At 41.1% G+C, this 13,169-nt stretch overlaps 1 protein-coding gene across 1 annotated transcript in view; it reads left to right on the top strand.

Moving 5' to 3' along the window:
- The first annotated feature begins 4,549 nt into the window (after positions 1 to 4,549).
- LOC107689257 (bile acid-CoA:amino acid N-acyltransferase-like) overlaps positions 4,550 to 13,169 on the top strand; it is a 14,421-nt gene continuing 5,801 nt past the window's right edge. Inside the window, exons 1-8 of the mRNA XM_016487197.1 lie at positions 4,550 to 4,769; positions 6,176 to 6,275; positions 6,398 to 6,588; positions 6,751 to 6,914; positions 7,415 to 7,534; positions 7,630 to 7,712; positions 9,066 to 9,156; positions 9,268 to 9,348. Of these exons, the coding sequence (XP_016342683.1) occupies positions 4,550 to 4,769; positions 6,176 to 6,275; positions 6,398 to 6,588; positions 6,751 to 6,914; positions 7,415 to 7,534; positions 7,630 to 7,712; positions 9,066 to 9,156; positions 9,268 to 9,348 (1,050 nt within the window). The remainder of the gene's footprint in view (positions 4,770 to 6,175; positions 6,276 to 6,397; positions 6,589 to 6,750; positions 6,915 to 7,414; positions 7,535 to 7,629; positions 7,713 to 9,065; positions 9,157 to 9,267; positions 9,349 to 13,169) is intronic.

The raw sequence follows: 13,169 nt of genomic DNA on the forward strand, positions 1-13,169 counted from the left end.
CCTTTACCAGTTCCCCACCGACCATGGTCCCATCTGGCTATTGACTTCATCACTGACCTCCCCAAATCCAATAACAACACCACTATACTCACCGTCATGGACCGCTTTTCCAAGGCCTGTCGTTTAATTCCTCTCCCCAAACTACCGACAGCTTTTGAAATGGCTGAATCTCTATGCAACTTTGTATTTCGCTTCTATGGTCTCCCTGAGGAACGTTCCTGGGTCAATGCTAAGGACATCCTCGACCCTACACTTACTAACGAGTTTCATAGAACGCATCCGGATAAGCCGGCCCCTCGACCGCGCGGAAGACCCCGGCGTCGTCTGCCTCCTCGCGTCAGGAGCCGCTCACGGGGGGGGGCTCTGTCACAAATTCAGCCTCTACATTTCTGAGCATTTCTTTCCGTGTCTGGCTTCTCTGTGTATTACCTGAACTGCTTCTCTCCTTCTGATTACCTGCCGCCTGCCCCCGAACTCTTGCTATTGTTTCATTGACTACTGATTGTTTGCTGCCTGCCCCGACCCTTTGCACGTCCCTGGATAACGATTTGACTTCTCTCCTCTGTTGTGTTTGCTGGTGTTTGACTGTGCCTGTTGATTACGATTTCTAATAGTAAAAAGACAGTAGAAGTCATTATAATCCGTAATTGTCTCCTCTAGATGCAACAAATGCCTAGTTTATAATGGGTTTTAATGTTTTTGTCTCGTCGCTCCGGCCGGACAGGGCATCACAATATGGTAAGGGGCGTAACATTTTCTTCACACGCTTGAGGTATTCAGCCAATCACAACGCACTGGATAGCTGGCCAATCAGAGCACACCTCGCTTTTCAGACCGATGAGCTTTGTAAAAATCGACGCGTTTCAGAAAGGCGGGGCATAGAGGAGAAACAATAATGTACAGTATGTGGAAAATAATGTGTTTTTTGAACCTTAAATTTTACTGAGTAAACATTTAACCAGGAACATTATTTTCTTCATTAAATATTTTATTAAAATTAATTTTGAAAATTGTCTTGGTCTTTAACTATTAGCACACACTAAGAAACATGATATGTAACACATATTTAAGTTTTGCTGTGGTCTTTCTGGGATTATACCCGCACCCAAATGTCAACAAATGCTGACCAGCAATGCTGGATTTTTCAGCAGGGCTTCCTCATTTTTCTTTCTTTCCCTTTTTTCCCTTATACAAATATTTTTCAATGTCTTTATATCAAGATACATTTACTTGAGATGCAAATGTAAAATGAAGTCTCGAAAGATTGAACACAATTAAGTGAGTTTATGCTTAAAACAAGAGCAAATATCTATCAATGAGTTTTGAAAATTTCCCATTAAATTAAGTTGATTTTCTGAGCTTTATTGGTGGATATTTATTTTACATATTTTATGTAATTATATAATTTCCAGTAAATGCATATTGATTTAAGAATCTATAGACATTTGCACTGGACAACAAAAGAAAACTGTTGCAGAAGAACATCACTATTTTGCAGTGTGATCAGAATAAAAGTTACAGATGTGTCAGTGAATAAATGGGAGAACAAAGTAACTTGCGTTACTTATTTGAAAAAGTCACTAATGCCTTAATTTATTAGTAACTTGAAAAAAGTAATCTGATTATGTAACTCGCGTTACGCTTTTCAAAATTAGTTTTTAATATTGTTTGTTCTTTACTTTATTGGTTATTGCTCAAATACTTATACAGTAATATATACTGTCACTGTAACATTTTTATTGTAAGTCAATAGTATAGAAAATATTGATGAGTCTTTCTTAAGTCTTAATGTAAAGACCAAACGTCCACTTCTGCCATGATAGTTTTGCAGTCTAGTTAGTTTTCATTCATTTTCCCTCCGCTGGTGAAATGGTGGGGTTCGCCCAACTCGATGTTATTTCTGGCTCACTCTGGCCCAACAGTATTAAAAAGGCTACTGAGGGTTTGCCATACCAATGGAACAGCAAAGCTAAATTTACAAAAAAGCCTATAGTTATTTATATTATTATGAAGCATGTTGGTAACCAAACAGTTGACAGTTGGGCGAACTATCTTTTCAACACATCTTCAGTTGGACCTCAGCACTACTTTTTACTTAACGCTTTTCATTCTACAAGATGTTAATTCTTTGTTAGCATCTTTGGGTCTCCCCTTCCACAACCTCTCACCTTTCCAGCCCATGCTAAATGATTAGTTCTCCTCGCTAGTCTTCATTCATTTGTAATGTGACGACTTCCTGGATCAGTATCTTATTCAATAATATAATGTAATGTTGTATTTGTTGTATGTTGTATTATATTTAGGAATTATAAAAGTGATTTCCCCCATCATACAGATAAACTGTAAAGCATTAACCAACTCTTTATTACCACATTCAATGTTATGGAAACCATCATTAGAGAAATTCACAAATGTATAAATGGTAAGAAATTAAAAAAGCTACAATTTGAGACCAGAGATGCATAAACAACTGTAACTTGTTTGTAAGGAAGGTTGGGAGTTATTAATTTCAGTATCCAAAAGGGCTGTCATGTCACCTGACAAAATAACAAATGACTTGGACCCAAACACTCAAGACGTGAACTATTCATTGGCTCAAGTCAATGGCTACCATCAAATGTTTGGTTACCAACATTCTTTAAAATATCTTTTGTGTTTAACTGAAGAAAGAAATTCATACAGGTTTGGAACAACTTGAGGGTGAGTAAATGGTGACAGAATTTTCAGTTTTAGGTGAACTATCCCTTCAACACATCTTTAGTTGGACCTCAGCACTACTTTTTACTTAACGCTTTTCAATTCACAAGATGTTAATTGATGGACTGAATCCATTACTTGTGGATTATTGTGATGTTTTTATCAGCTGCTTCATTCAGGTGGCACCCATTCACTGCAGAGGATCCATTGGTGAGAAATGCGATATAATGCAAAAATTCTTCAAAATTATGATGAAGAAACAAACTCATCTATATGTTGATTGGCCTGAGGGTAGGTAAAATGTCAGCAAATCTTAATTTTTTCTTAAAGTACAAATTTAGTTGTTCCAATTTATCAGATTTCAAGTATAACAAGAGCAATACAAATACATTTAAGTATACTGAAGCACTCAATAATAAATTGTGCTTAAGAATATTTATATATTTATTTTTTCACTAAGAAATATACAATTATTATGAGTTTATCTACAGCAACTTCTGTATATTGCACGTGATCTGCTTTGTACTCACTAGCCATGCCTCAGGGCAATTATATTTGTGGGGTTCCCCTTCCTCAACCTCTCTCCTGCCCAGCCCAAGCCTGATCAGTCCAACTGGAATGTTTGCCTTCTGGATTTGGTGACAGGATTGTGACACTCCTGCTGTGTTTTAATGGTTTGTGTTTGAGCACGTAATTGGTGTTCTTGTCTTTGTGTGATTGCATTACGTTAGGACTGATTGTCTTGCCATGCAGTCTCTTGTCTGTGTTCAATTTTGTGGACGGGTTGTTCTGACAGTTTTTTTTGTTGTTGTTTTTTAACGTATAAAAAACCATCACACACTGTTCACGAGTCCTCACCTTCTCATTGGCCCCACCTGACAACTGTGGTATGGCAAATGATGTCACTGAATGTAATAATATACAACTGAGAAGTTGCACTGCAGCATTTTAATGATAAACTTCTGTAAATGGCAGTGCACACTATGCCAGTCGTGCCTCATTCTGGGTTATTATTTTTGTGGGGGTCCCCTTCCACAACCTCTCACCTTCCCAGCCCATGCTAAATGTTCTCTGTAAAAAGTTCTACACCCTAGTCTTCGGGAGTCGTTAATTCATTTGTAATGTGATGACTTCCTGGATCAGTATCTTATTCAATAATACTAATGTAATGTTTTATTTGTTGCATGTCGTATTATATTTAGGAATGATCAAAATGATTTTTCGCATTTAAGTTTAAAGCATCACTGTAAAAGATTAAAAGTTGAGAAGACTTAAACGTTTAAGGCAACCAGCTTCAGCAGGTTTTTGAGTTTTCTCAACTTGTTTTTGTAGGAGATTTTTGAATTTTCTCAACTTTTTGTTGTATAAACTGAAAACAAGTAAGATTGTAAGACATAAAAAACACTACCAGAGATGCACCACATACCTGTAACTTGTTTGTAAGGTAGGCTGGGAGTTATTAAAGGGGTCATATGATGCGATTTAAATTTTTCCTTTCTCTTTGGAGTGTTACAAGCTCTTGGTGCATAAAGAACATTTTATGTGTGTAATCTAATACATATTGCAATGTTGAGTGGGGTAGAGTAACGCTATTTAGTCTCTGATTGGCAGATCAGTCTCAGACCATGGCTTTAGTTTAGCACTTTGAAGGTTTATCCCCCTAATTAACCTTGAAATAGAGAATTGAAATGTGTTGGGTAGGTTCTGTGGTTTGGTCTGCAGTTAGAAGTTTTCACAATAACAGATATTTGGACACTATGAATAGGATGTCTTCGGTCTACCATCCATATTCCTTAACACAACTGCTATTCTTTAAGGTAAGCCAGAAGTAAATTTCAGATGCTATTTTCACATGTATTCTCTGTATAGGTATGTGAGTACTCAGAAGAGGACATGTCCTTTGCTCTCTGTTCAGCCCGTTCGAGGACTGGTGGATGAGAAGTTTCAGTTTGTGGTAACAAATTTACCACCAAATCAAAAAGTGACACTACACTCTCTGCATCAGTCAGATGACAAGGACTTCTGGGAGGCATTTGGACACTATGTCAGTGATGAACATGGATCAGTGACAGGTGCGTAGTACAGTCTAATGCATGATTTGATTCTGGCAGTTATTGGGAGCAAGTGGAGTGAGATCAGGAGAAATGTGACATGGGCTCTCTTTCTGACTGATTGACGAGCTGCCGGATTCTGGCTCATCTGTAGATACTTAGTCGTGCTGGCCAGCAGGGCATTGCAGTAGTCTATTATTGAAATGACAAGAGCTTGGTTGTGTACCGCAAACCTGTGCACAAAGCTGTGCAGTGTTTTCTGACAAGAAAGATCTGATTTTCCAGTGTTATAAAGGGCAAGTTTGCCTGAATGTGCCATTGTTGAAATGTGGGTGGCAAAGCTCAGCTGCTCATGAAACACTTCCCCCAGGTTTCATACTGTTCCATTTGGCATTAGTCTTTCAGCCCACAGTTTAATTACAAGGAGCTCCATCTTAACAAAGTTGATGCTCCTTTATACAAGCTCCTTATAACAGCATAAGGATCTCAAGTCATGTTTTGGATTAAAGTGGAAATTACATCAACTAGGTACCAGCCAGTTTTGCCAAGATGGTCTATCAGCCCTAACCAGGTTAACCATCATCCAACTGACTGGACAAGCTTATGGCCATAAATTACATAATATAAATGACTTACAGTTAGGTCTACAGCTAGATCCTACTTAAACTAGATAGAAACTAAGTAAATTTCTATTCAGATGGGACTTGTTTTCCAGGAGGACTTTAGTGAAATTAAAGTTTCAGCGATATACTGGCCTAATGGTTAGAGAGTCAGACTTGTAACCCAAAGGTCATGGGTTCGAGTCTCAGTACCGGCAGGGATTGGAGGTGGGAAGAGTGAATGATCAGCCCTGTCTTCCACCTTCAATACCACGACTGAAATGAGAACCTTGAGCAAGGCACCAAACCCTCAACTGCTCCCAGGGTGCCACAGCAAAAATTGCTTCCAACTGCTCCGGGTGTGTGTGTTCACTACTCACTGCTCTGTGTGTGCATTTGAATGGTTTAAATGCAGAGCACAAATTCCATGTCACGTCATTTCCAACTGCTCCCAGGGTGCCACAGCAAAAATTGCTTCCAACTGCTCCGGGTGTGTGTGTGTGTTCACTACTCACTGCTCTGTGTGTGCATTTGAATGGTTTAAATGCAGAGCACAAATTCCATGTCACGTCATTTACTTTTTATGAAAACAGTACATATTCCAGAGCAAATTACCCACAGATTTTCAGCAAGGATATCCAAATAACAAAAACTTTAAAACTGGTCATTTTAATATCAGTTTCGGGGAAGATACACATCTAGATTCCTATGCTCATTTATCTGGGTTTATAATAAGTTGCCACTTCTATAATGATCCAGAAATCAACTGAAACTTTGTTACAATTTGCAAGTACATGTCATGGATGTATGCTGTCATATATAATTTAGGGTTCAAACATGAAAGTTTGGGAGGCACTTATGAAGGCACAGAGCCAATGGGGTTGCTGTGGAGCATGAGGCCCATACCAGGAAGTCGACATGGACTCAGGTAACTTTGACTAGAAAAATGTGATGGTGTGTGCTTTTTATTACCAAGTTTAAATTCAGGTTTCATTTTTATGTGAGGAGTTTGGAAGCCAGAAGTCACCTAACTACTTGTCTTTACGCCAGGTTACGTAAGAGGGACATTTTCAGACCAATGGAAGTTTGCATTTCAGTATACAGTGGGCATCTATCTCAAGGCTTCAGCCAGCAAACACCCTTGGCAACCAGTGTCACTGAGCGCTGGTACGTCGCACCAGGTGTGAAGAGGTTTAACATCAGGGAGAAAGAAATACGAGGAACATTATTCCTGCCTCCAGGTACAAATATCCATATTAGATTTCTAATCACCCACAACCATTCAAGTTCAATTTTGACATTGATCCATATTCCCCGGTTTCCCAGGGGGTGGATTTATATTCGATTTTATGTCAAAGAAGTCATGTAAATTGCTTAAAAAATTACTTGCCATGTGTTTTTAGGCTCCGGGCCATACCCAGGAGTGCTGGACCTGTGGGGAGCTAGTGGTGGTTTGGTTGAGTACCGTTCTGCCCTGCTTGCATCTCATGGCTTTGCATCCATGGCACTTGAGTACCTCGCTCCAGAAGACATGAGACTGGAAGACACTGATGCTTCTTACTTTGAGGTAATTCAGAACTTTTGGTTTAATAATGTGGACCAACTTGACATGACATTTGATGTAGTTTGGCACTGTAATTACCTGCCTGTAGTTCCAGAGAAACTATTTCAGCACCCACTCAGATTTCTGGGCCATAAAAGCAAATGTGATAATATATGGAGTTGATTTCCCATATGCTTAGACTGCTGAGTTTTGGCTCAATCCCGACTCCAATTTCTGTGTAAAGATTATCACAACATCTCATAAGCTGTGACAAAGAAGGAGGTCACACATTGGATGAATGCTAAAAAAAAATGAAAATAATAATAATAAAATAAAAACACTGTCCTTCAGCAGTAGAACAATCTTCCCTCCTGAACCTTCACTCAAAATGTAAAATCCATTTGGATTGAGTGCATGCAAACCTGGACCCAATGTCCGGTTATGTTGTGGGACAACTGTATATAGTCCTTATATAGTCTTTACAGATGTGCATGTTTATGTTTATGTATACATGTTTCCTGTAGAAAGCATACCAGATCCTGAAGAATCATCCAATGGTAAAGAAGGATCATTTGGCTGTTCTTGGGCTATGTTTGGGAAGTGTCATCGCACTCAGTATGGTGTCCTACTCCAAAGTCATTAAGGTTTGCTTGGCACATGTAAAAACGTGTATCTACATTTTAAAATGCAGATTATTTGTATTACATTCCATATTTTGGTGTGTCTTTTTATTGTGCAGCCCCAGTGTTGTGTGTGCATAAGTGGAAGTCATCTGATGCCTGTTGATAAATCCCTCTCTGAACTCTTTGAGGAGATGAAAAAGTGAGACACAGAAACCATAAGGATGTAGGATGAGGATGTTATGGCGTTATAAGTGTTTAGCAATTATCATCATTTTAATTACACAGAGTGCCCCACAATCATTTTAACACTTAAGTCACAGTTATGTGTGTGTGTGTGTGTGTGTGTGTGTAGTAAAAGAGGTATGAAGCACCAAACAGAAAATAATTACATAAAATCTGAATATATAAATTATATAAATGTAAACCTTGAATATACAGAAGTAAATTTGAATATACAGTTATAAGTCTGAATATATAGAAGTAATTCAGAATATATATTTATAAATCTCAATATATAAATGTAAATCAGAATATATAGTTATAATTCTGAATATATAAATGTTAATTGTAATTGTAATATGTAGATGTAAGTGTGACTATATAAATGTAAATTGGTTTTCTCTCTATATATATATATATATATATATATATATACACACAGTATATACTGTATCTAAACCAAAAGGAGCATTTTCCCTCTACTTTAAAAAATGCTGGCTGTGGTACCAAAAGGTCCTCACAGTGAGAGTGTTCATCTTTTCTACACAATTCAACATGACTGAGAGGGATAGGGAAACTGTCAACAACCTCATCTGTTAACAAATAGTGCTTTTATTGAGACAACTGCAGCAGCATGTGATGGACAGCAATATTTACAATAATTAATATAGTACAATATCTGCATTGATACATGTACAGGATATATAGGCATACTGTTTTCATAAAAAAAACAATAAGAACATCTACCTATATTGACATGCCTAATAATAAAGATATATTTATGTATGTATGTATGTATGAGATGTAGACTATATATTCAGATTTGCTTTAAATACTCAAGATTTATAAATATACATTCTGATTTACAATTATATAGTCAGAATAATAACTATATTTTCAGATTTAATTCTGTTTCTTCAGACTTTTAACTATATATTCAGATTAACTTATGTACATATATTCATGATTTGCATTTATTTATTCAGTTTTTTATCTATATGTTCACACTTATCTGTATATTGCAACTTTCATGTAAATATTCAGAATTTTAAGTACATATTCACAATTTACATTTCTCACCAAATCTAAAGTTTTGAGCCTTTAGGCTCTTGTGTGGCTCTTACTTTTTCTTACATGTTTAATATTGTTAGATATCAAGTACAATGACATTCATAAATTAAGTGTGACTTAAGTGTCTAAACATATTATGGGTACATGATAAAACAATGAGATTTGTGATCACACTATTAAACAACCGTAATACTGAGTAAATCTGTCCATTGTGAATATTTTACTAATGGTAAGAATAATAATAAAAAAATGTTAATTCCAGCCATGCAGATAAGCTATATGTGAATGAGAACAACCAGGTTATCCACAGAAATCTGATCTTATCGCTTCCCTGTCAAAGTGCCAAAGTTGATGTGAGTATATATAATTATGGATTTGTTGATATGTTTGTTTTGTCTAGTTTTTAATCTATTTTTAATCATATGTTTTCCGCTGACGCCAATCATCTTTTAAAATGCACACAGGTTGGGAGAATAAAGTGTCCTCTTCTGTTGGTGAATGGGGATGATGATCAGACTATTCCTGCAGTGGAATCCGCTGAAGACGTGAGTTACATATTTTTCAGTTCTGTCACATTAAGCTTATTACTAAACATTGCTTTCTACTGTGACATAAAACAGAGCAAACGTCAAAACTTCATTAAAAGTTCATGGAACTCTAAATTACATTTTCTGACATTTTAACTGAGGTGTTTGTGTTGCATATCATAGCAGACAATGTTATTAGCATCTGTTAATTTTAATTGTATGAGAAAACGTCTCAGGTTATGTATGTAACCATGGTTCCCTGAGAAGGGAATGAGACACTGCGTCCTCTTGGGGTCGCTATGGGGAACGCCTTCAGCGTGACTGGTGTCTGAAGCATACATCTAAACACGACAATAACATTGGCCGGCGACAGCCTGTGGCGTCATCACCCGGCACGACCACAGTATAAAAGGGCCCCGGGAGAACACGTCATCTGCTTCTTCGTCTGAAGCTAAAATCTGAAGCATGGCAAGGGAACTAGAAGACTCACTGTCTCGTTTCCTTCTCAGGGAACCATGGTTACATACGTAACCTGAGACGCAACCTTTCTGAGGGAACTTCGAACTGCATCCTCTAGGGGTTTTCTATGGGGAATGGTATACCAACGCCGTCATGCTGAGGGGAGTGCATGCCAGAAACCATGGCGAGCACTAAGTACCAACTCTACCATAGCCATGGGAATTGCCCCAAAGGACGTCTTGACGGCTGTCAGTGACATTATCCCCATCGGCCAAGGGCCTGAGCTGCATACCCTAAAATAACTTACCTGTTAAGGGCTGGGCTAGGAAGCAGGGCAGTCTTGGAATCAGAAGAAAGAGATTCCTTTAAGGGGATACGGCCAGGTGTCTAAAAACCAGACCCTGGCCTGCCACCCAGGGGGGCTACCGCCGGTTCTGAATAAACCTGCTCAAAGAACTGACTCGACAGATCTTTGGTAGCAACACCCTGCTCAGAAATGTATCAACAGAGATACATAAATTGAGTGGAGCCCAAGGCGAGAACCTGGCCTAAACCAACTCAGAGAAAGGGAACGAGGCTGACAGCGCGTAACCCTTACCATACAGGATTGTAGAAAGTGCGCAGAAAGCTTAGCGTGCACACTTACCACAATGAGGATTTTAGAAAGTGCACAGAATTCAGTGTGTGCACTGACCATAGCATGGATTTAGAAACACAGTTGCTTAAGGGCTAACCGAGACTGTATTAAACCAGCCTAGGGGCCCTACATGACTGTGGTATTCTCACAGAGCAGAATCCGAAGCATCTGCTCACAGATGCCCAGATAGGGAGTGACGCGTTTGCAAGAGGCCCTTCATGGTGAGGGGAGCACAGCTAGCTCACTTAACAAGCAACCCGCCAGGGAAGCAGGAGATGGTCCAACCACCTGGCATGATTGCTATCCGGAGCTCAAAAGAGCAGAGGCCCAACTTCAAAAATAGAAGGGGGACTCGAACGCTCAGATCGAGAGGGGCGTGCTCATGAAACCCCCAAGGGCACTGCTAAGCTCGACCCACAAGGAGAGCGGCTCAACAGGGAGGCGGAGAGAGGCCTAACAACCTGAGGCCGCTACTCAATGGAGCTCAAACGAGCGGGGGACTCGAAAAGAGAAGTCCAAACACGCTCAATCGGCAGGCTCAAAGACAACCCTCTGGGGTGAGGGGAGCACTGCCTGGCTTGACCCAAATAGAGGCAGCTTATCAGGGAGGCAGCAAGCGGCCCAACTACCTGATGTCACTGCCATGCAGCTCAAGAGCGGAGGGTTCAACCCCTAGCAAGGAGAGAGAGGAACCCAGGTCGACCAAAGCGATCAATAGCCCAGGGTCAGAGGACCTAACTCTTAAGTCGAGAGGAGGACTCACCCAGTCTGCCCAGGACCGGCGAGCTCAAGGGGACCCTCCCGCAGTGAGGGGAGCACAGCCATGTCCGGGGAGCAGATAGATCGCAAATGGGACATCAGAAATGGGATCCTGCTAGAAGGGGATCACACATTTCTAAAGGCAACAACAGGGTCCCAGCATAGAGGCAATTGACCAACGAGGCGACAGAAACGGGCCTAACACTCAGTTTCATTGCAAATGAAGTTTTCCGGGAGCAGCGCTGTCGGCTCTCAAGCTGAGACGGGCCCTTACAGCACATACTGGGAGCGACTCATAGCTAACCCTTACAGTGAGGGGAGCACTTCTCGGCTCGACCAGAAGGAGGCGCTATATTAGAAGGGGTAACCCAGCAGGGTCCAATAAGAGACAGTCCACTGGTGCAGCTGGACACGGTCTCATGCTCTCTATCTCAATAGAGAGCTTTGGTCCCGTATAACTAGATCCGATAGAATCTGAAGAAATAGCGGGACCCAGTAACCATCCATGCATACAGAGCTTACTGCTCCTCAGAGCAGAAGCATACAAGAGGGGTTTCCGCAGAAACACAAATCCCTCTTACCTCAGGGAACGCAGTGTACTCCAGCCCACTCCGCAGAGGGGTGATTACTGGTTCAACCATAAGGGCAGTAGACAGGGAGGACCCGCGGGCCTGACCGTCTATGGAGTATTGAGGTCCTCAATGCCTCAGCGAGAGGAGCTCTAGCTCAGAGAATGTGCATGATGGTTAAGGAAAGACTCAAATCTCAGGAGACCCCTCAGGGTGAGAAATGAGTTGCGCACCCTGGCCAGAGGATAGGGAGCATGTCACCAAGCATGTACTCAGAAGAGTACTAGCCCACGAGAAGGACCCTTAGGTCCTGAGATTGCAGCGTTATACTGGGGACCTGATGCTGGGAGGCTTCCGCAGAAGCCCAGGCTGTGTGTCCAAGCCGAAGATAAGGGCTATCACCAGCCTGTATCCAGTACCGATGAGTGAAACCATCACTGTAATCGGTCAACAGCAGGAGGTCCTGATTAACAGGAGGGTCAAACCTAAAAGTCAGAAAACAGAACAGGTCCGAGTAGCGCTGCAGAAAAAGGCTAGTATCGAATACACAAGAACTAGCAGTAGAGTAGATGAAATGGATCGTACTTACCAACCATGGCTCCCGCGCATGACTCAGGCTCATGGATATAGGCTGAAAGAGCACTGGGGTCCGGACCATCAGTAGGTAGTTCTATGAGACTTTGGCTATGTTCACACTGCAGGCAAATGTGGCCCAAATCTGATTTTTTTGCTCTCATGTGACTCAGATCTGTTTTTGTCATGACAGTGTGAACAGCAGGGAAGCTTTTTAGGGGAATTAAGGGGAGGAAGATGAGAGCAGGTGTAATACTCTCAGAGGGAGGTGAGTAGATGGATCAGGTTTTTACTCTGTCAGGCCAGGACCCCTTTGTTGTTCAGTCTCAGACCTGGACCTTTGTGGAATGAAAGATTTAAAGGCAGCCGAGCGCGTCTTTGCCTCCATAAACTTCTCGACCACCGTCTCGACAGAAGTGCCAAAAAGCTCAGAAGGGGAAACTGGCGCATCAAGAAGAAAGCCATTCTCTTTCGACCCGATATCCACTAGATTCACCCACAGATGTCTCTCCATAATCACCATGGCCGCCATGGATCTGCCAATGGCAGTGGCAGCTTGCTTAGTGGCACGGAGAGCAAGATCTATGGTGCGATGCAACTCAGCCACCTCATCAGGGGAAAAACCCTGACCTTTATCCAGGTCTTTCAGAAGATCAGCCTGATAAGCCTGAAGCACCACCATGGTGTGCAACGAGGCTGCAGCCTGACCTGCTGCCGCGTATGCCCTGCCATTCAAACGAGATGTATCCTGAAGGGGTTTGGACAGCAGGGAGGGAGCCTTAAGAGAAGATGTCTCCCCCATAGAGAGATAGCAGGCAAGCGTCTCTTCAACAGGGGGCAAC

The sequence above is a fragment of the Sinocyclocheilus anshuiensis genome, unplaced genomic scaffold, assembly GCF_001515605.1.
Source record: "Sinocyclocheilus anshuiensis isolate Anshui unplaced genomic scaffold, SAMN03320099.WGS_v1.1 scaffold882, whole genome shotgun sequence".
Classification (NCBI taxonomy): domain Eukaryota; kingdom Metazoa; phylum Chordata; class Actinopteri; order Cypriniformes; family Cyprinidae; genus Sinocyclocheilus; species Sinocyclocheilus anshuiensis.